Below are 25,688 nucleotides of genomic sequence, written 5' to 3'. Positions count from 1 at the left end.
GTATCGGGGTCGACTGTTAAAAGAATTCGTAGGGAATCAAAAGGTGAAGGTAAGCCAAAATTTAAATCTCCTAAAAAAAAAAAAAAAAAAAAGCGCCAGAGTAAAACCATCGAAACCGTAGCTTTGAATGATTTTGATGTAGACGTTATAAGAAGAGCTATTCACGAATTTTACGTATTCGAGAAAAGAGTGCCAACTGTTCCGAAATTGATTCCTGTGCTTAAAGAAAAAATTAATTTTCCTTGGAAAAGAGAAACTTTAAGGAAAATACTTCATGAAATCGGATTTTGTTTTAAAAAGTCCCAGAATAAAAGGAAACTTATCATGGAGCGAAGTGACATTGTTTTATGTAGAACGTAGTATTTGCACGTATTAACACTCTACGTACATTTTTCCAACTGTTATACAAGCAAAATAGTTACACTTTAAAAACAACAATGTTCGTAAAAGAAAAGCTAAATTTTCCGACCTGTAATAATAAACAAACTCAGTTTGTTTATTATTACAGGTCGGAAAATTTTTTATTACCTCCCAGAAGACAGACTGATTACCCTATTATCGGAATGGATTCTCCTTTTTCTGACATGCGCAGTAGTTTCGAGGGACCTCAAATCGGTGGGCGAACTATACCAAACCTTGGAGATTTGGTGGCAAGCCTTGAAGAAACCCTGATTGATTCAGCCAGAGAGGCACGTGGTGAGGTTGTCTGCAAGGTTAGAAAAATCAGAACTCCATGGTGGACACAGGAATGTAAAGATGCAGTGAAGGAAAAGAAGAAAGCATATCAAAAGTTCCTGGCAAATAAGTCAGCTTGTGCTCTTAGAGAATTCAGAGACAAATGTAAGAAAGCTAAACACTGTGTAAAACTAGCTAAACAAAAGTCATGGGAGGACTTTGGCAAGAACATAGAAAATAAATATCAAGAAGGTTGCAAAATATTCTGGAGGTTGTTGAAAAAGCTTAGAAATGGAGGAAAGAGTGCTGTTAAAAGAGTTATTATTATTATTATTATTACATAACACCTCCAAGAAGTTCAAAGACTCATCGAGAGAGGGCAACTGCTCTACAGCTTTCCGTCTACACCACTCCGCTAACCGCAACTACCTTCATTATCTACATGAGCGGCATCTACTGCCGATCACTACCATTTTCACAGACAATCGCAAACATCCATGCCCACAGCAGGATTCGATCCTGCAGCCTTTTGGCTGGAGAGCGGATACGCTAACCACTCAGACAACCAGGAAAAAGTGATGATAAAGGTGACATGAAAACAGGAGAAAAAGATATCATTGAAGTATGGAGTAATTACTTCGAAAAATTGCAAAATGAAACAAGCAGTGATAGCACAGTGGTAAAAAAACACTCAACAGGCATGCAGTCATGAATACATATCCATACTTGAAGTAGAAAAAGCCATCAAAGGCATGAATTGTGGACAGGCAGCAGGAGTAGACGATATTCGACCAGAAATGCTGAAGTACGGTGGTATAAAAGTCTTACAGTGGCTGCACTGCATAGTTCAGAATGCCTGGACAGAGGGATGAATTCCCAATGATTGGAGTAGAGCTCTCATAGTACCCATATATAAAAAGGGAAATAAAACTGAATGTGAGAATTACAGAGGTATTTCTCTACTGAGTGTTCCTGGTAAGATATATGCAAATATACTTGAGAAACGGTTGAGAAGAATTGTGGAAGAAAAGCTTGGTGAAGAACAAGCTGGATTCAGGCCGAATAGAGGCTGTTATTACGATCAGATCTTCACTCTACAATTCAAATAGTTGAGAAAGCATGGGAATATAACAGAGATTTGTATTTAAGTTCTGTTGATCTGGAAAAGGCATATGACAAGGTGCCAAGAAAGAAGCTATTCAATGCGCTACAGTTATATGGTCTCAATGGGGCATTATATCAAGCAATTGAGTTGTAAGTCAGCAATTAGAATTGAAGGAAGTACAGGGATATGTTTTAATGTTAAATCTGGTTTGAGACAAGAATGTTCATTATCCCCTCTGTTATTCATTATCTATATGGATCACATTATGAAGGAAAGTGGTATTAAACATGATATCAGAATTGGAGATGTTAATGTCAGCTCTTTGCTTTATGCGAATGATGTTATACTTCTAAATAAATCCGCTACATATTTGCAAGATTATCTGAGTAAACTGAATAACTGTTGTAATAGATATAGTATGAAAGTCAGCAATAAAAAGACAAATACAATGAAAATAGGTGGATTTGTTGAAAATGTCAACTGCATTATGAATGGAGAACCTGTGGAACAAGTAAAACATTTCAGCTACTTAAGCACAATTTTTACTGAAGATGGTAAATTAAATAGAAATAGACAACAGAATCAACAAAGCTGGTAGGGTAGGAAGTCAATTGAATAAATTTATATGGAATAAGAGAGAAATTAGTCAGAACACTAAATTAGTTGTATACAAGACAGTGTTCAAACCAGTTTTAACTTATGGATCAGAGAGTTGGATCAGAAGTAAAACACTTGACCAAAGACTAGAGACTGCTGATATGAGAGTCCTGAGAAAGATTAGGGTCATGAACAGATGGCATCAATATTATATTAGAAATGAGGATGTTAGGAATGAACTTGACATTGTCAGCATCCAAGAATGCGTTAGCAGAGCTAATCTCAGGTGGTATGGTAACTTAAACAGAATGGGAGAGGAAAGATTAGCAAAAACAAGTGTTCTCTCCCAGTTTGGCAGGAAGAAGATCCAGAAGAAGTCCAAGATATAGATGGATTGATGCAGTAAAAAGTACCTTAGCAGACAAAAATACAAGATCCGATAATTTTGGCGTCTTGATAGTAACACGCTGATTTGGAGGAAAATTGTAGATAGGTAGTTAGTAATGATGTAATTTTTCATGTCGTACTATCATATCCTGTACACCCCTTGAGGGTATATATATCAGGAGTTTGATGATGATGATGATGTCATCCAGTTAAATTTAAAGGAATTTTGACCCAGAATTATATGCAACAAAAATTGTTAATACCTAATCTCACTTGTTTTCTTCTTGTAATTAGTCATCAATTCCTAGTATCTCCTAGTGCTGCTGATACATCCATCCATCCGAGTTATTCTGGGATTGGATTTTCTCCAGAAGTATGCCGTTGTTTGTGATAATGTAAATTTACTGTAACTTTAATTTTGATGTCTGGAATATGATCTTGTACAAAGTTCACCTTTGAGGAATTCCTATAATGTATTAAATTTCTGATGCAGTAGATTGAAAACCAAGTAATTTCCTTTGGAAACATAGCCAGTAATAATTAGTATTTTGCAGTTAGTTGATAGAACAGTGAGGATTACTCACAAATCTTGGTATTCATGCAGATCTAAGCTCTTTCTTGAGGCAATGTTAGAAGACATTCTTTCAGTGTCATGCACAGTATAGAGCATTCATTATATATTAGGAGTAATAATCCTCTTCATGTTAAATATCAAATTCCTCACAAGTATATGGAAAATTTTCAAAGCTTATTACATGATAATGAAACAGCCTGGTATAATTGAGAAGTACTTCTCAATAGAATCCTTTTATTTTAATTGAAAAGCCAATGGAAATTTTGAAGTTTGTCTTAGATTTTAGAGCTGTAAACAAAGTTATCTAAACATATTGATTTTCTTGTGTAAGCCTGAGGAATTATTAATGAATCTTGATGGAACAGATTACTTTTTAAAACTTGATCTAAATTTAGACTATTTTCAAATTCCTTTAAGAAAATCAGAAAATATTTTGAATTTTTTATTAAATAATGGAAATTTCAACTGTGCAAGATGCCTGAGAATGCAAGAATCTCTTTTGCACACGGCATTACACTTTAACTTCTAAACATTGTATCAGACATTTGAACCATCAAATACTGGCTGAAATTTGAGTATTCCAGAGCGCTCCCTTAAAATGCTTGACAACAGAAAAGCAAGTTAAGGATCTATTCACTAATTCATTCTCTCTTTCACTTAAATTATCAGTTTCTCAATAAAGAGCCACTAGAAACGCAGAAAGGCAGCTGAAGTAAATCATATTTTGTTCTAAAATGCTCAAATAAAGTAGTATAAACACCAAACATGAAAACAGTATTTGATGATTAGACTGATTTGTATAGTGTTAATGCCTGTTCAGAGGTTTAATGCTGGAGCAAAAAATCTATTTCTTGAATCATGAAGAGGTGATATTATCAATATTTTTTATATGACTCCCAAACCATGAATAATTATAAACTTATCATACATTAGTGGCACAGGTGGGCTAAGAATATTTTCTGTTTTATGCCAAATTGGATGCTAATTATCATGAGAGAGATCTTGTCTATCTAGAGATTTGGGTATTTTCAAATATATAGTTTTTTCAAGAAGTAAAACAAGCATATCTGCTCATTGTAAAGGTATTTATTACTTTCACAGATTGTTGATTCCAGTTATCCTTTATTATTCTTAAATCATTTGAGTATATTCAAATGTATTCTAAAATTTATGAAATATGGTGGGGGGACTTCTTTTTTTAGTATTTTTCTTACTTAGTTAAACTAGAATAGCTATTTATTATTTTACTTTAGTTGTTTTTAATCGTAAGTTAGGTATCTACCTGGATACTGAAATGAACGAAAATGTGTTGGCAATTTGGGATTTAGTCAGTCACATTACATTCTTATTTACTTAAACCACAATGTAAAATGATGGTACAACATGACAGAATTTCATGCAGGCTGGGGCATTGCCCAGTTAAACAAGGCCACTGTTGTTTTTGTCAGGAAACCAGGGTGAATGGTGCAAAGTCAGCTACTGGAACACATTCCGTAACACAACTCAACATCAGCAGAGTTCAAGATTGGCATTATCAACGTAAGAAGCATGAATGAAAAAGAAATGGAACTACCAGAAGAATTGGATAAGCTTTGATTGAAACAAAGAAGACAAACAGATCTTAGATTTTTCTAAGCAACAAATACAAAATGCTATATTCAGGCAATAACAGTCAGGGAAAAGAGGGAGTAGCTGTAGTATCAATACTAAATATGAGAATAATCTTGAATGGTAGGCAATATCAAGTAGAGTGATATGGACATATATTAGAATTGGGGAACTGGACAATGAGAATTATTTGTACTTGTGGTTCCCACAGAAGGTTCTACTAAGGAAGAAATGGAGGAATTTTTTGAGGCATTAGAGAAGGCAGTTAGCACAATGAAAAAGGAAAAGTTGGTCCTTGTTGGAGATCTAAACAGCAGAGTAGGAAATGATTACCAGACATGTAGAAATGTTTTGGTAGAAAAATGCAGAAAAAATTTAGTGAAAAGTGCAAAGCTAAGAATAATGGTGTAAATGTCTACTGTATTTCTGTTCAGGACATGGATTAGTTATTACTAACATCATGTTTCAACACAAATTTTTGAACACAAATGTGCACAAATTCACATGGAGAGAAGATGCAAGAAATAGAAAAGTCTTGTTGACTATGTTATAGTTGATAGTGATGTTTTTTGAATGGTTCAGGACATAAGAATATACAGAGGATATGAAATGGGAAGTGATCATATTTAGTTTTGAGCAGGTTAGAATTGAATTTCATATTAAAAAGAAGAGTGTGTAAGAAAGTTTTAAAATGAATCAAAGTTGAGCAGCTTTCAGAAGCAAACTGTTGACTCAAATACACAAACATCACTGAAGAAAAACGAAAGAGTTTGGAAGCAAGAATCATTTGGAGATTCATTGGCAAACCCTGAAGAAAACACTGATTGATTCAACAGAGATGCATGTGATGAGGTTGTCTGTAAGGATAGAAACGTCAGAACTCCATTGTTGACTGAGGAAGTTGAAGAGGCTGTCGAGAAAAAGAGGGCCAATCGAAAGTTCCTGGCAAGTAAGTCAGGAAAGCAAAGCTCTGTGTAAAACTAGCTAAACAAAAGTCATGAGAAGAATTTGGTAAGAACATAAAAGATAAATATCAGAAAGGTGGCAAAATGTTTTGGAGGCTATTGAAAAAACTTACAGATGAAGCAGTGGAGTACTGTAAAAGGGATCAGATGATAAAGATGACATGAAAACTGAAAATAAAGATATTCTTGATGCCTGGAGTAATTACTTTGAATGACTGCTAAAGGAAACAAGCAGTGACTCCTACAGTCACTTTCCCATAGATTCTTTGTTTCTTTTTACATTGTCTTTTTTATAAGTATTTCCATGGATGCTGCTCCACTCAAGTTGCTATCACATTTTCTCTACTTTGTTCTAATCATGTACAAACACTGACAGTTGCTGGTCAACATTTCTATTTGGTTCAGCCCAAGACTCACCAAACCAAGTTCTCATTTCTTCCCTTCATTCCACATATCTCTGCCCTTTGGAACAATCTATCCCATATTATTTTCCTAATGAATACAACCTGCAGCTCTTTAAGAAACACATTAGTAGGTACATTTCTTCTGTAATCACTTGCCCAGACATGCCACTATCACTGGATAGATCCAGAGCCTTCAAGATCCTGAGAGAATTCTCTGTATTCCCTTTGGACATCTGATTTACTTTTGATATGATTCTTCTTTTGATGTGATTTCTTTCTTTCCACAGCTCCCTAGTTGAATCAATGTTTTCTTCAGACTCTGCCACTGAGTCTTCAAGGTTTCATTCTTGCCTTGAAACGTTCATTTTTTAAAAATATTTGTATATCTGAGTGCAGAGTCCAGATCTGAAAGCTGCTCATATTTGATTCTTTTTGGAAATTTTTAGATCTTGTTTTGAATAGGATATTCATCTTATCCTGCTGAATACTGTAGACTCAAATACACAAACACCATTGAAGAAAAAATGAAAGACTTTGAAAGCATGCAATTCATTGGCAAACCTTGAAGAAAACACTGATTCAACCAGAGAGGCATGTGGTGAGATTCTAAGGATAGAAGAATCAGAGCTCCATGGTGAATGTCCACTCAGTTGGATCCATGCTTGAAGTAGAAAAAGTCATCAAAGACCTGAAATATGGAAAGGCAACTGGATTGGATGAGATTTGACCAGAGATGCTCAAATATGGAGGTATAAAAGTTTTACAGTGGCTGCATTGCATGATTCAGAAGGCCTGGTCAGAAGGGTCGAATTCCAGATGATTGGATCAGAGCCTTCATAGTACTCATCTATAAAAAAAGGGAATAAAACAAATGTGAGAATTACAGAGATATATCCCTACTGAGTGTTCCTGGTAAGATTTATTCAAGTATACTTGAGAAAAGGCTAAGAAAAATTGTAGAAGAACAAGCTGGATTCATGCCAAATAGAGGTTGTCAGGATCAGATTTTCACTTTAAGACAAATTGTCCAGTAATTTTGGGAATATAACAAGGATTTGTATTTAGGTTTAGTTGATCTGGAAAAAGCATATGACGAGGTGCCAAGAGGAAAGCTCTTCAAAATGTTAGTTATATGGTGTAAATGGGGCATTATATCGAGCAATCCATAGTCTTTTAGAATCCTCCTTTTAGAATTGAAGGAGGCACAAGAAGATGATTTCATTAGGTGTGCAACGAGGATGCATATTACCTTTACTGTTATTCATTATATATATGGATCACATTGTGAAGGAAAGGGGTATTAAACTTATCAAAATTAATGTTAATCTTAGCTCTTTACTTTATATAGATAATGTTATATAACTTCTGAATAAATCCAATACAAGTCTACAAAATTCCTTGACTAAATTGAATAACTGCTCTAATAAATTTTGTATGAAAGTCAGCAATAAAAAAGACAAAGACAATGAAAATAGGCAGAAACATTAACTTTATTCCGAATGGTGAACCTATTAGAACAAATAAAACATTGTGACTGCTTAGTCACAATTTTTAGTGAAGATGGTAAATTAAATATGGAAATGGGCAACAGAATTAGTAAAGCTAGTATGGTATGAAGTCAGTTGAATAAATTTATATGGAATAAGAAATTTGTCAAAGATCTGAAATATAGTTATTTCATTAAATTAGCTATATACAAGACTGTTCAAACCAATTTTAAGTTAAGGATCTGAGAACTGGCTTAGAAATAAAGTACTTGATCAAAGACTGCAGGAAACAAATATGAGAGTTCTGAGAAAGGTTTGTGGAGTGAATAGATAGCATTGGTGGCAGTATCACATTAAAAATGAGGATAAAGAACTTGCGTTATTAGAATTCAGGAATATGTTAATAGAGTTAATCTCATGTGGTATGGTCACTTAAACAGAATGGGAAAGGAACGATTAGCAAAAGAATTGTTCTTTGTCAGGTTGGCAGGAAAAAAGACCCAGAAGAAGACCAAGATATAGATGGATTGATACAGTACAGTCTTTAAAAGACAAAAATAAGATTTAGTAATGTTGAAGTCTTGATAGATAGTAGATTAATTTGGAGGAATATTGTTGATTGGAAGTTAGTAATGGTATAACTTTTTCATGTAGTACTATCATAATTATCCTGTACTCTCCCTGAAGGTATATATCAGGAATTTAATGATGATATATATCAGCAAAAAGAATACTGATAAAAGAAGAATTAAGGACATTAAAATCATTTTGGTTATATTTCTTTGACTGTAACTCGGTACGTGATTGCAATCAGTTTTGTTAGTGCTATATAATTAATTTTGAAATAGAAATAGTTGAGAGGTAATTTACTTTGGTGTTATATATTTTTTCATTTATTATTTTTTAGACAGTTGCTATACCATTCCAGCAAAAGACTAGAGACAGCCAAATATACATAGATTATCAAGCAGATGAAGTCCAAGATCATGTATTCCAAGCATTACTCAAAGCTGTATATAAGCTGTTTAGGGTCAGTTTAATAAACTGGATAATATTACATATTATTGCTTATTTTTTAATAACTGTTTCCTTTTATATCTCGATAATGTGTTCAGATCACTTTTTCTAATCTGGTCATCATGTTGCAATGAGAAACATATGCACTGATAGTTAAAAATTTTAGTTAAGATAAAAAGCCAAATGGCTAGTTTTCTGGCACCTTAATATAGAAAATAAGGGGATAAACATCCTTTGTTGTTTTATAGCCAGTAAGCGAAACTAAAGATCGATAACTACGATCTATAAGTTTCATGCCGAAAAACTATTGGTGAAGGCTATTCGAAGTAAAAGTGGAGCAAGCTCCCTCACTATTCTTGATATTTTCTCATAATGTAAAACACAGCTCCTAGGAGATGTAATACTGTCATTACATTATGAGGAGAGGTCACTACCCAGACCGGTTTCAACCTTTTTTGAGGTCTCATCTTTCGGCATGAAACTTATAGATCGTAGTTATTATCGATAACTACGATCTATAAGTTATTTGCAATAAATTTCTAACAGTTATTTGCAATCTATTATTAGATTGCAAAGATTGGGCAAATTAACAGTTATTCTGATAGTGCTGTTACTTTGAGATTAGAATTCTTTCCTTGATAGGTCAAAACTTTAGTGCTAATTTAAAAATCATAATAATCCTTTTGAGATTTGTTGATCTATGAAAATTTCCAAGCTTTATATTTTATGTTAGTGAAATGTGAATAAATGTATTAGCTCTGATAATACTAGGAATGTGCTGAAGCAGGATTTGACCGAAGCATGAAATATTCAGCCAAAGCATACTGAATTAAATTTTATAAACAAATATGAGAATTACAGACATATATCTATTATTGAGTGTTCCTGGTAAGATATATGCAAGTATACTTGAGAAACGGTTGAGAAGAATTGTGGAAGAAAAGTTTGGTGAAGAACAAGCTGGATTCAGATCAAATAGAGACTGTCAGGATCAGATCTTCACTTTATGACAAATACTGGAGAAATCATGGGAATATAACAAAGATCTGTATTTAAGTTTTGTCGATTTGGAAAAGGCATATGACAAGGTGCCAAGAGAGAAGCTATTTGATACGCTACAGTTATATGGTGTGAATGGGCATTATATCAAGCAATACTTAATCTTTATTTGAGTTGTAAGTCAGCAGTTAGAATTGAAGGAAGTACAGGAAGATGGTTTAATGTTAAATCTGGTGTGAGACAAGGATGTACATTATCCCCTCTGTTATTCATTATCTATATGGATCACATTATGAGGGAAAGTGGTATTAAACATGATATCAAAATTGGAGATGTTAATGTCAGCTCTTTGCTTTATGCGGATGATGTTATACTTCTAAATAAATCCGCTACAAGTCTGCAAGATTCTCTGACTAAATTGAATAGCTGTTGTAATAGATATGGTATGAAGGTCAGCAATAAAAAGACAAAGACAATGAAAATAGGCAGAATCATTGAAAATGTCAACTGTGTTGTGAATGGAGAACCTGTGGAACAAGAAAAACATTTCAGCTACTTAAGCACGATATTTAGTGAAGATGGTAAATTAAATATGGAAATAGACAACAGAATCAACAAAGCTGGTATGGTAGGAAGTCAATTGAATAAATTCATATGGAATAAATTAGTCGAAACACTAAATTAGCTGTATACAAGACAGTGTTCAAACCAGTTTTAATTTATGGACCTGAGCATTGGGTTGGAAGTAAAACACTGGACCAAAGACTAGAGACTGCAGATATGAGAGTCCTGAGAAAGATTAGAGGCATGAACAGATGGTATCAATGGCAATATCATATTAAAAATGAGAATATTAGGAAAGAACTTAACATTGTCAGCATCCAGGAATGCGTTAGCAGAGCTAATCTCAAGTCGTATGGTCACTTAAACAGGATGGGTGAGGAAAGATTAGCAAAACAGTGTTCTCTGCCAGGTTGGCAGGAAAATGACCCAGAGGAAGATCAAGATATAGGTGGATTGATACAGTACAAAGTGCCTTAGATGATAGAAATATAAGATCGTAATGTTGGAGTCTTGACAAGTAACAGACTGATTTGGGGGAAAATTGCATATAGGAAGTTAGTAATAATGTAAATTTTCCATGTAGTACTATCATATCCTGTACACCCCTTGAGGGTACATGGCAGGAATTTGATGATGACGATGGTTTTAAAAAAAATACTCATTAAAAATTGATAAAAAATTTTAATGAGTATATATTTTTTGTTCAAAATATTTTTTTATAAAATGTAATTTGCAATGTTTAAAATTTAATTAATTAATTGTAATTTTTCGAAAGTTAGAATATTTTTCTACACTTATATGAGAAAATATGAGCTGCTCAGCTCTATAGTTCAATATTTTATTATCTAATTTTATTTAAAATATTTAATATTTTATTAAATCACCACTTAAGAGGAATTTAACTTTCTGATATGGCTTGCTTACAGCATCGAATCTTCAGTTCCACTTGTATTTTTTTTAGCATGGTCAGTTTGAAATCTGGTGTTTTAGGCTATTTGCTCTGTACATTAATAAAAGGTGAATATATGGGTTGTGGGTAGAGTTCATGTTTAAATAGTGCTGCTAAGGTAATTCGATTCCTATCTTGCTCTCATAAATTCACTGGTAAATTTTAAAAACTTCACTTTCTGTTTGGCTACAAAATATAGATGGATCTATAATATCTGCTCCATTTCAATATAATGAAACTCATTTAATTTCATAGAGAAAATTATATTTAAAAATAATACAGCATAGAAATCAGAACAAAATATTGCACTTATTTTTTCAAGTAACAAAAATATTGATGGAACTTATTTTAAATGTTGAAATAGAGAAAATTATGGGTTTAATAATCAAAATGAATTTGCAATAAATTATGATGTAGGAAAATAAATTTTTCAGCATTTTTTGGAGTAGCATATGTCTGGTTTCTTCATAAATATTTCAGATTTCTGAAAAAAATTTTCAAGGAATAAGCTGGTAGCTAGGTTTCTACCTACCAAAAGATTGCAGAGTTCTTTTTTTATTCTTGGTAGGTTTTTTCTTACTTACTAAGAACAAAACTATGAAACAGTGCCATCTTCTGTAGTGAAATAATTTTTTTTTAGTTCATTTTTTTAAGATTCTATTGCCAGATAGTTTCAAACTTTCTTGTTGGATAGGAACCTATTGATGTTAGCAGTTTTCATGTCATTGGTAGAAAGACACAGTTTCAAAACAATAAAGTGGTATTGATTACAAAGTGTATTTTGTTCCTATTACGACATAAGTCCTAAAAGGAGTACAATGCTAAGATAATATATATGTTAATAGAAAGGGGGTTGTAAATCCCTTTGTTTTTATAGCCGGGTACGAAACTCAGATCGAAATCCATAGAGTTTCATGCCGAAAAAACTATCGGCGAGCCCAAGTGTAAATAATCACTTGGGTAGTACAACACCAGGGCAACTCCATGCAAAGGTGGCACAAGCTCTGTCACTAACTTTAATATTCTCTCATAATGTAAAACCCAGCTCCTAAGAGATGTATATATATTGTTTTACATTATGAGAAGAGGTCACTGCCCAGACCAGTTTCAACCTTTTTTGAGGTCTCATCAGTGAGTAGGTAGACCTGGAATATCAAGGTTTTAAGTGAACACGAACTTACATACCTCTGCTATCGAATTGCCGAAGTGGTGTACTCCTATATTTATTGTTAATTACTAATTTAATAAGCCGAAAGGCTATTTTACCGGTGAATATGTTAATAGAAAGGGGGGATGGTAAATCCCTTTATGTTTTTATAGCCGGGTACGAAACTCTGATCGAAATCCATAGTTTCATGCTGAAAAAACTATCGGCGAGCCCAAGTGTAAATGATCACTTGGGTAGTACAACACCAGGGCAACTCCATGCAAAGGTGGCACAAGCTCCGTCTCTAACTTTAATAATAACTTTAATAATAGTAGTGACCTCTTCTCATAATGTAAAACAATATATTTACATCTCTTAGGAGCTGGGTTTTACATTATGAGAGAATATTAAAGTTAGTGACGGAGCTTGTGCCACCTTTGCATGGAGTTGCCCTGGTGTTGTACTACCCAAGTGATCATTTACACTTGGGCTCGCCGATAGTTTTTTCGGCATGAAACTATGGATTTCGATCCGAGTTTCATACTCGGCTATAAAAACATAAAGGGATTTACCATCCCCCTTTCTATTAACATATTCGTTGGTAAAATAGCCTTTCGGCTTATTAAATTAGTAATAATATATATGTTTCTATCATATTTCCTCTCTAGGTATTCCTCAAACAGTTGAGGTCACATTCCTTTGGTCTGTTCTCTTATGCAGTTCTCATATGGCCCAGATGTGATCTTATCGTAGCCTTAAATATCTGAAGTAGGAGAGTAACTTCCTTTTTCTTACAAGTTAGTGTTCTCTTCAACACTAATTCTCTGTTCACTGTAACAAAGTTCCTAGTTTCATTGACTAATTGTAGCATTTCCCATTAATATTATGCTCTACCTGCAGTATCCTCCATTCAGAATACATAACACTTGGAACAAATGACAATTTGCCCATATTCCAGTGTGTTGGCTGGCTGAGTGGTTAGGGTATCCGCTCTCCAGCCAAAAGGCTGTGGGTTTGAATCCTGCCATGGGCATGGATGTTTGTGATTGTCTGTGGAAATACTAGTGGTGGTGGTCTGCAGTAGATGCCGTTGGTGTTAGATGATGAAGGTTGGTGGAGTAGTGAGACAAAGAGTTGTAGAGTAGATGCCCTCCCTCGATGAGTCTTTGGACTCCCTGGAGGTGTGATGTAGGATAATAAAAAAAAAAAATATTTATATTCAAGGGTATCCAGTAGAATGGGTGATCTCTAGCAATAGCTATAAGATAAAACATACAAAACTTTATACTCTCCTCGGAGATTTCTATTCTCAGTGTTTGAATAAGAACTCAAGTTTATTAAAGTTATACTCCAGCAGTGGTTATAAGAAAGACAAAGAAAAAAAGAAATACGTTATCAAGACTTTCTGATGTTATACACAGATTTCATGGCACAATGACTTTGTTGGTGTAATGGTGCCAGTTAGCATTTCAAAGATATTAAAATGTTATGATAGTAAAGTGGCATTGAAATCAGTTAACAAGATAGGAACAATTTTTCCTTCAGGTTTCAAATCTCTACATCCATGGTACAAACATCTAAATGACATTAGTTTGCTAATGTCATTTTCATACTCTTTCACCAAAGAGAATTGGGATTTAGCAACCATACTTTGCTTTTAGTGACCTGAAAGAAAGATAGTATGGACATCTTTTCAGGAATGTAATAAAAAGCATCATAAAACTTAATAGAAATGATATTATACTAATAGTATATAGGCTTCTACTTTATTTTTGTGGAATATGTTTTACATCATATTAGCCTATAATCTAACAGCACAAATTCATGATATGCAAAATATAATAAAAAAATGAATCAACATCATAAATAATGATAAAACACTTATCCTGTTTGTGGTTTTTGCTTATTGTAGCTGACATTTCATCATCAAATTCCTGATGTGGAATGTTGGAGTCTTGACAGATGACAGATTAATTTGGAGTAAAATTGTTAATCGGAAATTAGTAAGGGTGTAACTTTTCCATGTAGTACTATCATCAGATCCTGTACACCCTCTGAGGGTACATATCAAGAATTTTATTTTGATGATGAATTACTAATATCTTTTCAGTATATATTATAAAATTACAATTTTAAATTAAGGATATTAACTAATACTTGTTTTTAAAATATTTCTAGAATAATTTATTAATCAAACTGAAATATTAAGCACCCATCAATCCATATTTATGAAATATATCAGCCATGTTATGCTTTGTATCCATATTTTAATCACATCTGAATATATTTCACTTTCACTGGACACTTTGCATCCATGTTTTTGTTGATGTGAGACACCACATACATAGCTCATGGCAAAAACATGATGTTAAAAAAGAGAATCATGATGTCATTATATATTAACAGGATTGAAGAATTTAAAATATTTTAAGTTGAAAACTTTGAAGGGAAAACATAATCTACTCCAAGGAGTTGGAAAATTAAAATAAAAATAAAATAAATAAAAGTTAAAAATCTTAATATGTTATAATAAGGAAAAAAGCATATATATCATTATAAATTCAGATCTAAGTTTGTAATCCAGGTCACAGCTTCAGGAGCTGCTTGTAAAAAGTCATTCCAGTCATTCTGATAAGCATGGAAGGTGCATTCTTTTACAATATGTTGCATAGTCTGTCGTGGAGCACCGCAGTCACATTTTGAAGATGATTGTCTGTTCCATTTGCAGAGAGTATCTCCACATAGGTCATGGTTTGTCCGAATCTTATTTAATGTTGTCCAGGTTTTGTGAGGTAGATCCAATCCCGTAATGAATTGATCACCTTTAAGGATGTTATACAAATATTCTTTCGTATTTTCCTTCCATGTTTTCTCCCACTTTGATAAATGATTAAAATTATTTAGCACTAGTTCTTCTGCTGCTCATAGTGATGGATGGTGAGATTTCACTCTATTCACATTAAGAGTTGGGAGATCCCGATGAATAGGTAGGTTTGGATTACCAGCAATTTTTTGAAATTCACAGACTAAAGAATTCAATCTACATAGTTCTGTAGGGATAACGCCTGCTAAAGGAGGTAACCAATATGTTGGAGTTGATCTGATAGCCCGTAATTAATCTTAAGGTATTATTCAATTGAGAATCGATAATCCTTGGGTGAGGGCTATTTAGCCACACAGGAGCACAATATTCAGCACTTGAGAATACCAAAGCAAGGGTTGTTGTTGTCCGAAGAGTAGAGGCTCTTGAATCCCAGGTAGTGCCACAGAGTCTCTGTAGAATATTATTACATGTCCTTAGTTTGTATGCCAAGTTTAAAAGATGTTGCCTGAAAGTGAGAGAATGGTCAAGTGTGACTCCCAAGTACTTAGGGAATTTATTATATGGAAGTGTAGTGTTGTTCAATTCAATTTTTAGTTGCACATTTGCCAAGTTATTATTTAGATGAAAACAAGATATTACTGTTTTGCTCCTATTTAAAGACAGTCTCCATCTATTAAAATACTCATCCAGTATAGTTAAGTCAGCTTTTAGAATTTCTTCTGTGCGATTTATGCTATATAGTTATTGCTATATTATCAGCATAACAAAATTTCCTTGATGTAGTGATGGGAAGATCAGATATATACAGATTGAATAATAAGGGAGATAAAACAGATCCCTGTGGCAATCCATTATCTATTGCTGCTAGTTTTATTACCTATAGCCACTATAAATCTTCTATCTCTTAGCATATTGTTAACGATGTGGACTATTGTTTTACATGGAATAATTTTATATAGAAGGCCTTATCTCCAGACAGTGTTGAAGGCTGCTAACAAATCAATAAATGCTGCTGATGTTTAGGGAATTTAAACCTTTTTTGAAAACCAGCTTCTGTGTGAGTTACTAAAGAGAAAACCTGGTCACAACACCCACGATTAGGTCTGAAGTCAGCTTGTTTTATTGCGACATATTTAAAAATAGTGGAGCTTATTCTATTATAAATAAGTCTTTCAAAGAGTTTATAATAACAGCTGAGGAGAGTAATAGGTTGGTAACTTTCCGGTTTATGATTAGGCTTACCAGGCTTTAAAATTGAAAGTATTTTTGCTTTTTTAAAAATAGTGGGAAGTTTACCAGTTGTAAGAATGTCAGTATAGAACTTAGCTAACGTTAATCTTGCATTTCTTCCCAGATTAATCAAAAATTCTGGATGAATGTTATCAAAACCAGGAACCTTACCAGGCTTTAATTCCTTTAAGGCTGCCCCAACTTCTTGTTGCTTAAAAGGGCATGCAAAATTCGAAGTTATAGGTGAAGACTTGCTAAATTCTTTTAATTTTCTCTTAATATATCTTGTATGCTTTTTATTGATTGGGGTACGTGATGTATTAACAATACGTATAACTAGTTGATCTGAGGTGATTCTTGGTTGTTCTTTAATCAATGGAGCACTACCACCTAGTTTCCTAAGAAGGCTCTAATCGTTAAGGCTGGAATGAGTAAAGTCTATACCATCAACTGTATTTACCCATTTTTTCCTTCGGGATATATCCAAGTTTTCTAGAAGATCATCTGTTTTTTGGGTCATTGTTTATCTGATATTCATTATAAAGTAATTCACATTCTTCACTCCAACCATGTATATAGTTATGCCTATTACCTCTAGGAATATTTTTCTTGGCAGCAAGCAGGACTACACCTATAAATCGATTAAAATTACTACTTATTGGAGATGTCCAGCAAATACATTTGTCAAGTTCATTTGCGTATTTATTCCAGTCAGCCTTTTTAAAATTCCAATGTGGAAAAGGCATTGATCTGACAAGTGGAATAGAAATACCAATGTCAATTAATACCGGTCTATGTTGACTATGAGGAAAGTCAGTTCTCAAATTTTGCATAGGGTGACCTGAATTATTTTTGTTCACAAGACATAAATCAGGGTTATAGTCCACAGAAAATGTCACTTTTCCAGACCACAGATCTAAAAGTGTCTTTGGCATCAAAGACTAAATGAAGGTTATTTAGTTCAATCCAGTCGACAAGTTTTTCACCACATTCATTGTTTCGAGCATAATTCCACTGTTCATGGTGACTATTAAGGTCCCCAATATAAATTGCGGGATGTTCAGCAATAGGAATAATTTTTTCTAAACCAAGTGGCTTAAAAATATTCGTAATTGTAATATCTCGAACTTTTATCACTACTGTATGTATGTTTCTTCAATATTTTGAGATAGAAGAAAAACTTATTTAAGACGATTTTGCACGTACTTTGCTATTCCATATACTTCATGATAAGTTGCACCAATAGCAGTGTAACCTGGAATGCGACCTCTTTTAAGGAGCTGTTCAGGATCAGCAGCATGTGTTCCATGGACAATAATCATATCAACATTGTTGGTTAGCAATAATTTCGATATCTAATCACATCGGATTTGCTAATAGATTCAATATTTAATTGACAAATACGTAGTGTAGGGCCAATGTTGCTAAATTCTGGTTTCTGCAAGTCACTATATTGTAGACATCATGAAATTGGCCAGGAGATCCTTAGGATGGACTGGCTAAATGAGCAACAGCCTGTTGCTGTTGCTCATTTAGCACCACCCAGGGGGCACGTATAGCTTAAGGATCGCTATGGATGTGAGCAACTTTGTCACCCTGTGAGACACTGTCATGCAAGTGACAGTAAATGAAAGCTAAATGAAACAAGCAATGATAACATGGTGGTAGAAAACACTCAGCATGAATGCAGTTAGGATTACTTGAAGTAGAAAAAGCCATCAAAAACCCTGAAATGTGGAAGGGCAGCTGAGTAGATATTTGACCAGAAATTGTCAAATATGAGGCATAAAAGTTTTACAGTGACTATACTGCATAATTCAGAAGGCCTGGCCAGAGGCTAGAATTCCAGATGATTGGAATAGCACTCTCATTAGTACCTACCTATAAGAAAAAAAAAAAAATAAATAAAATTGAATGTGAGAATTAAAGGAATTTTCATACTCCGTGTTCATGGTTTGATTTATGCAAGTATACTTGGGAAATGGCTAAGAAAAATTGTTGAAGGAAAGCTTGGAGAAGAAGAAGAAGAACCAGCTCGATTCATGCCAAATGGAGGTTATCAGGATCAGATTATTATTGTAAGAAATCATGGGAATATAACAAGGATCTATATTTAATTTTATAGATCTGGAAAAGGCATATGACAAGGTGCCAAGTGTGAAAAGCTGTTCAAAATGCTATAGTTATATGGTATAAATGAGACATTATAACAAGCAGTACTTGGTCTCTATTTAAGTCAGCAGTTAGAATTGAAGGATTACAGGAAGATACAGGTTTGATTCTAAATCAGGTGTGAGACAAGAGCATTCATTAACTCTACTGTTATTCATCATCTATATGTATCACATTACGAAGGAAATTGGTATTAAATTTATCAAAATTGGAGATGGCAACTTAGCTTGTTACTTTATGCAGATGTGTTATACTTCTAAACAAATCCATTAGAAATACAGGATTCTCTGACTAAATTGAATGGCGTCCGTAATAAATTTGGTATGAAAATAGGGAGAGTTATTAAAAATGTCACTGCATCCTGAAACTATGCTATTGGAAGAATCATTATGTAATGGTGGAACAAAATGAAATGAAAAAGTACACATACTGTACTTTTACTGCTTGTCTTTATTAAGTTACTTTTTTTAAATGCTCTAAATATTATTAAAATTTCATTTTCTTTAATGAAAACAATTTCCTTCAGTTACTTAGAGGAACTTTCACAAGTATTCTAAGGAGAGCAGAAGGAGATGTTAATGTTTTGAAGCAGTTATTAGAACACTTTTTCAGAGCAGTAAGTATTTCATTTTTGAAAATTCATACCAGTGGTTTTACTTAATAGGTATAAGAAAAAAAAAATTAAATCTTAGCTCACTGTTCAGTACTGGCTTGCTTATTTTTTTAATAAAGTAGCACATATTTATTTAATTAAATATTGAGACAAGATAACTAGGATGTTATATATCCTAGTTAACTAGGGAAAGATTAAAACTCAAGAAACTTTACAAAAAATCTCTCTTCCACATTCACTTCACTAACATTCATGATAAACACCATCTTAAATTATATGATATGTGGCATCGCCTGATACAGACATCCAAACGTGATCTCTTTTTGACAGAATCACCAATTATTGGCATAACAAGCATAGTCTGTCTTAACTATACACTGATCCCTTCTCCCACAAGGATGGTATTTGTGAGTTACTGCCAGCTTTATATTTTTTATAAGTGCTTACATAGTCACTGCCCCACTGAACTGACCACTACCATCCCTCCACTTTCTTCTAATCATTCAAGAACTAGAGTAGGGACTGGCCAATGCCCATATATGTCTGACTCCAAACATACTGAATAAATTTCTCACTTTCCTTCATTCTATCCAACTCTGTTCTTTTGAACACTCTTCCCATACTCTTTTTCACACCGAGTACAATCTCCAACTCTTTAAGAAACATATCAGTAGATTATTTCTTATTTCCTAATCATTTACTCACACATAGCACTGCATGAGTAAATGTTAACTTTCATGCATGTGGGTCATTAAAAAAAAAATTCTTTTTAATTTTTCCCACTCAAATGGTCTGATTAAAATGAGTTGACAAATTTTAATACTATAAATGTCAAATTTCATTAAATTATATTCCAGCCAGGCACTGCAGAATTATGTTTATTTGAAGATCCATATAGATGATGAATAAGAGTGGAGATAGTGTATTCTTATGTTATTACACCTGAATTTACGCCATCTTCCTATACCTCCTCAAATTCAACTGCTGACATGCAGTGTAATACGTAGTTGTATCATGTTGCATTTAGACTATATAATTGAAGTGTTCTAAACAGCTATTCTCTTAATATTTTGTATGCTTTTTTCAGATATACCAAACATAAGTACTGACCTTCTATTCTCATGATCTCTCTCTCTCTACTATTTGTCATAAAGTGAAAATCTGATCCTGACAAAGAGAAGTTGTCCTGATCCAGATTTTACTTGGAGGAATTTCCTTGCTGAGTGTTCCAGGTAAAATCTGGATCACAAATATTCTCATATTCAGTTGTATATGAGAATATTTGACCATATCTAGTCCAAAATCATCTACTGTGTTTTTCCACATTTCAGGCTTTTAATAGCTTCCCCCCTTCCTCAAATATTGACATATATTCCAATGCATTCCTCTTCAATATTTTCTACCACTGTTCTTTCACTGCTTGTTTTATTGTCTTTTTTTTAAGTTATTATTTTCTTTGTTTTCTCTTAGGGCATTTGCCTACTTGTTAGGAGCTTTCAGTACTTCTTTTCAAGGACTGCCCACTTTAACTTCTCCATCTACTGTGGAGTTCTGATTTTTCTGTATCCTGCAGACTTATTTTCTATCCCTGCACACTACATTCCCCTAACTTCAGAATTTGTAACAAACTGCAATATTTGGTTATTGTGTTCAAACTCAATTTTTATTGAATAATATTTGTATATTTGAGTCTACAGTTCACGTCTGAGAACTGATTACTTTGATTCTATTTTAAAACTGTTTTACAAAATTTTCTGTTGAATATGATATTCAATTTCATCATCATCAAATTCCTGCCATGTATCCTCAAGGGGTGTACAGCATATGATAGTACTACATGAAAAATTTACATCATTACTAACTTCCTATATGCAATTTCCCTCCAAATCAGTCTGTTACTTGTCAAGACTCCAATATTATCAGATCTTATATTTCTATGGCACTTTTTACCATATCAATCAATCTTGGTCTTACTCTAGTTCTTTTTCCTGCCAACCTGGCAGAGAACATTTGTTTTGTTAATCTTTCCTTTCCCATTTGCATGTCCAATACCCCTGAGATTAGCTCTCATAAAGCATTCCTGGATGCTGATAACGTCAAGTTCTTTCCTATTATCCTCGTTTTTAATATGATATTGCCATTGATGCCATCTGTTCATGTCCCTAATCTTTCTCAGGACTCTCATATCTGCAGTCTCTAGTTTTTGGTTTTACTTCTGACCCATCTCTCAGATCCATAAGTTAAAATTGGTTTGAACACTGTCTTGTATACAGCTAATTGAGTGTTTGACTAATTTCTCTCAATATAAATTTAATCACTTGACTTCCTACCATACCAGCTTTGTTGATTCTGTTGTCTATTTCCATATTTAATTTATCATCTTCACTAAAAATCGTGCCTAAGTAGCTGAAATGTTTTACTTGTTCTATAGGTTCTGCTTTTTGATGATGATGTGTGATATCATCAAATTCCTGTAATTGTACCCTCAAGGAGTGTACAGGATATGAAAGTACTACTTGAAAAACTTACATCACCACTAACTTTCTATGTACAATTTTCTTAAACCACCTTCCTGTACTTCAATTCTATTTGTTGATTTACAACTCAAAGAATAAGTATTGCTTGATATAATGCCTGATTGACACCATATAACTGTAGCGTTTTGAATAGTTTCTCTCTCTGTCTTTCTTGGCTTTTTGATGATGATGTGTGATATCATCAAATTCCTGAAATTGTACCTTCAAGAGGTGTACAGGATATGAAAGTACTACTTGAAAAACTTACATCACCACTAACTTCCTATGTACAATTTTCTTACAAATCAATTTATTACCTGTCAAGACTCCAACATTATCAGATCTTATATTTCTGTCTTCTAAGGTAGGTACTTTATACTGCTTGATTCCATCTATACCTTGGTCTTCTTCTGGGTCTTTTTCCAGCCAACCTGGCAGTTGTTTTGCTATTCTTTCCTCTCCCATTCTGTTTAAGTGACCATACAACCTGAGATTAGCTCCTAACACATTCTTGGATACTAACAATGTCATTGCTTTCCTAATTTCCTCGTTTTTTAATATGATATTGCCATTCATGTCATCTGTTCATGTCCCTAATCTTTCTCAAGAACTCTCAGATCCATAAATTAAAATTGGCTTGAACACGGTCTCGTATACAGCTAATTTAGTGTTTTGACTAATTTCTCTCTTATTTCATATAAATTTATTAAGTTGACTTCCCACCATGCCAGTTTTGTTGATTCTGTTCTCTATTTCCATATTTAATTTACCATCTTCACTAAAAATCGTGCCTAAGCAGGTGAAATGTTTTATTTGTTCTATAGGTTCTCCATTCACAATGCAGTTGACATTTTCAATTCTTCAGCCTATTTTCATTGTCTTTGAGTTGTTATTGCTGATTTTCATACCATATCTATTACAACCGTTATTCAATTTAGTCAGGGAATTCTGCACACCTGTACCGGTTTTATTTAAAAGTTTATTTTATTTAGTAATTTAATTTTCACATTCATTTGCATAAAGTAAAGATCTGAAATTAACATCTATAATATCAGGTTTAATACTACTTTTCTTCTTAATGTGATCCATATAGATGATGAATAACAGAGGGGATAATGTACACGATTGTCTGACACCAGATTTAACATTAAACCATCTTATGTACTTCCCTCAATTCTAACTGCTGACTTACAACTCAAATAAAGACTATTGCTTGATATAATGCCACATTGAAACCATACAACTGTAGCATTTTGAATAGCTTTTCTCTTTGCACCTTGTCATTTGCCTTTTCCAGATCTACAAAACTTAAATACAGCTCTTTGCATCTTTGTTATACTCCCATAATTTCTCAACTATTTGTTTTAAAGTGAAAATCTGATCCTGACAGCCTCTATTTGGCCTGAGTCAACTTGTTCTTCACTGAGCTTCCCTTCCACAATCTTTCTCAACCGTTTCTCAAGTATACTTGCATAAATCTTACCATGAACACTCAGTAGGGAAATACCTCTAATTGTCACATTCAGTTTTATTTCCCTTTTTTATATATGGGTACTATGAGAACTCTACTCCAGTCATTTGGAATCCGTCCCTCTGTAGAGGGATGGATTCCAAATGATTTCCAAAATTGGATGAGTTCCAAAAGAGGCTTTCTGAACTATGGTGCAGCTACTGTAAGACTTTTATACCTCCATACTTGAGCATTTCTGGTTGAATATCATCTATTCCAGCTGCCTTTCCATGTTTCAGGCTTTTGATGGCTTTTCTACTACAAGTATGGATATGTATTCCTGATAGCATGCCTGTTGAGTGTTTTTTTACTTCTGTGTTGGCATTGATTGTTTCGTTTAGCAGTTTTTCGAAGTAATTACTCCATACATCAAGGATATCTTTTTTCTCCAGTTTTCTTGTCACTTTATCTCTATACAGCACTCTTCTTCCATTTCTGAGCTTCTTCAACAACCTCCAGAATTTCTTGCCACCTTCTTGATATTTATTTCAATGTTCTTACCAAAATCGACTCACAACTTTTGTTTAGCTAGTTTTACACATTGTTTAGCTTTCTTGCATTTGTCTCTGTGTTTTCTAAAAGCACAACCTGATTTATTTGCCAGGAACTTTTGATATGTTTTCTTCTGTTCCTTCACTGCCTCTTTTACTTCCTGTGTCCACCATGGAGTTCTGATTTTTCTATCCTTGCAGACAACCTCACCACATGCCTCTCTGGCTGAATCAATCAACGTTTTCTTCAGTATTTGCCACAGAATGAACCTCCAAATGTTGGTTTCTGCTCTCAAACTCTTTCATTTTTTCTTGAATAATGCTTGTGTATTTTAGTCTCCAGTTCATATCGGAGAGCTGCTCTTAACTTTTATTTGCTTCAAAAATTTTACTGCCTCTTTAACTTCCTGTATCCACCGTGGAGTTCTGATTTTTCTATCATTGCAGACAACCTCACCACATGCCTCTCTGGCTGAATCAATCAATGTTTTCTTCAGTATTTGCCACTGAACCTCCAAAGGTTGGTTCCTGCTCTCAAACTCTTTTATTTTTTCTTGAATAATGTTTGTGTATTTTAATCTCCAGTTCATATTTTAGAGCTGCTCAACTTTTATTTGCTTCAAAAATTTCTTACATGTTCTTGTTTTCAATATGAAATTCAATTTTTTCCTGCTCAAGATTAAATGGTGATCACTTCCAATTTCATATCCTCTGTACACTCTAGTTTCCTGCACCAGTGAGAAAACATCACGATCGACAATAACATAGTTTTCTTACTCCTTTTCTTACTTTTCTTACTCCTTTCCTCTTTTTGTGAATTTGTGCACATTTTTTTGTGTTGGAACATTGTGTTAGTAATAACCAGTCCATGTCCTGAGCAGAAATCCGACAGGTATTTGCCATTATTATTAGCTTTGCTCTTTTGTCTAAAATTTTCCCAAAATATTTCTGTATGTCTGACTATCATTTCCTATGCTATTTAGATCCCTAACTAGGATCAACTTTTCCTTTTTCATTGTGTCATTTGCTTTCTCTAAAGTCTCAAAACATTCCTTCACTGCTACTACCTTAGTAGAACCTTCTGTAGGACCATAGGCACAAATAAGTCTCATTGTCCAGTTCCCCATTCTGATTGTTTATGGATGGTTTATGTAAATTTATCTTTCATTGTGTACAGTAGACAAAAGAAAACACAGAGTTGTGGAGTACGTTTTAAACCCACATTAAAGGAAAAATATTTCTGTACAATTATGTGTAATGTATAGTGAGAATTGAAGAATGTGTTACTTTGCTTTGTGAACATAACATTTAATGTTTTTTTTTTTTAAATCACTTATAACAATATCTATATAAAGTAGACTGATACCTTTGGCGAGTAAAATTTATTTCTGGAGCCCTGGTTGTATGTTTGATTTCTTCTGTTTGTCTTTCATTTTCATAATTTGTACCCATATAAATATATGAGTTTACTCTCTTAATGTCCCCATCTTTCAGTATCATTGTTTTTTTGGATGTTGTCATACCGCATTAATTTTTGTTTAGATTTATCTTTAGTCCAGTTTGAATAGACACCAGAGCTAATTTTCTTAATTTTATTTTTAGATCATCTGCATCTTCTGTCAAGAGAACTATATCATCGGCAAAACAGAAATGAATCAAATATTCTCATTAAGTTTAACTCCTCTATTCTTTCAATTCGGTTCATGTAAAAACTTCCTTTAAGGCAGATTTCTGTCACTTCCCACTCACAAAAGATTGTAAACCTATAATACATTAGTATATCTTGGGTGGATTAAGGATTTTTTCTGATTTTTCTTTTTAAATGTTATTGATTTTTATTTATTTTTTTTTGTC

The 25,688-nt window shown here is 33.5% G+C and overlaps 1 protein-coding gene across 1 annotated transcript in view; it reads left to right on the top strand.

Moving 5' to 3' along the window:
- Positions 1 to 25,688, top strand: part of Ccz1 (vacuolar fusion protein CCZ1) — a 173,409-nt gene that overhangs the window by 56,642 nt on the left and 91,079 nt on the right. The window contains exons 4-5 of the mRNA XM_090415643.1: positions 8,710 to 8,832; positions 19,231 to 19,320. Of these exons, the coding sequence (XP_090271769.1) occupies positions 8,710 to 8,832; positions 19,231 to 19,320 (213 nt within the window). The remainder of the gene's footprint in view (positions 1 to 8,709; positions 8,833 to 19,230; positions 19,321 to 25,688) is intronic.

The sequence above is a fragment of the Typopeltis vanoorti genome, chromosome 3 (assembly GCF_054136105.1).
Source record: "Typopeltis vanoorti isolate ZY-2024b chromosome 3, IOZ_Tvanoo_1.0, whole genome shotgun sequence".
Classification (NCBI taxonomy): Eukaryota; Metazoa; Arthropoda; class Arachnida; order Uropygi; family Thelyphonidae; genus Typopeltis; species Typopeltis vanoorti.
Note: the sequence above shows the minus strand (reverse complement) of the source record. Positions and strands in the feature narration are given on the sequence as shown.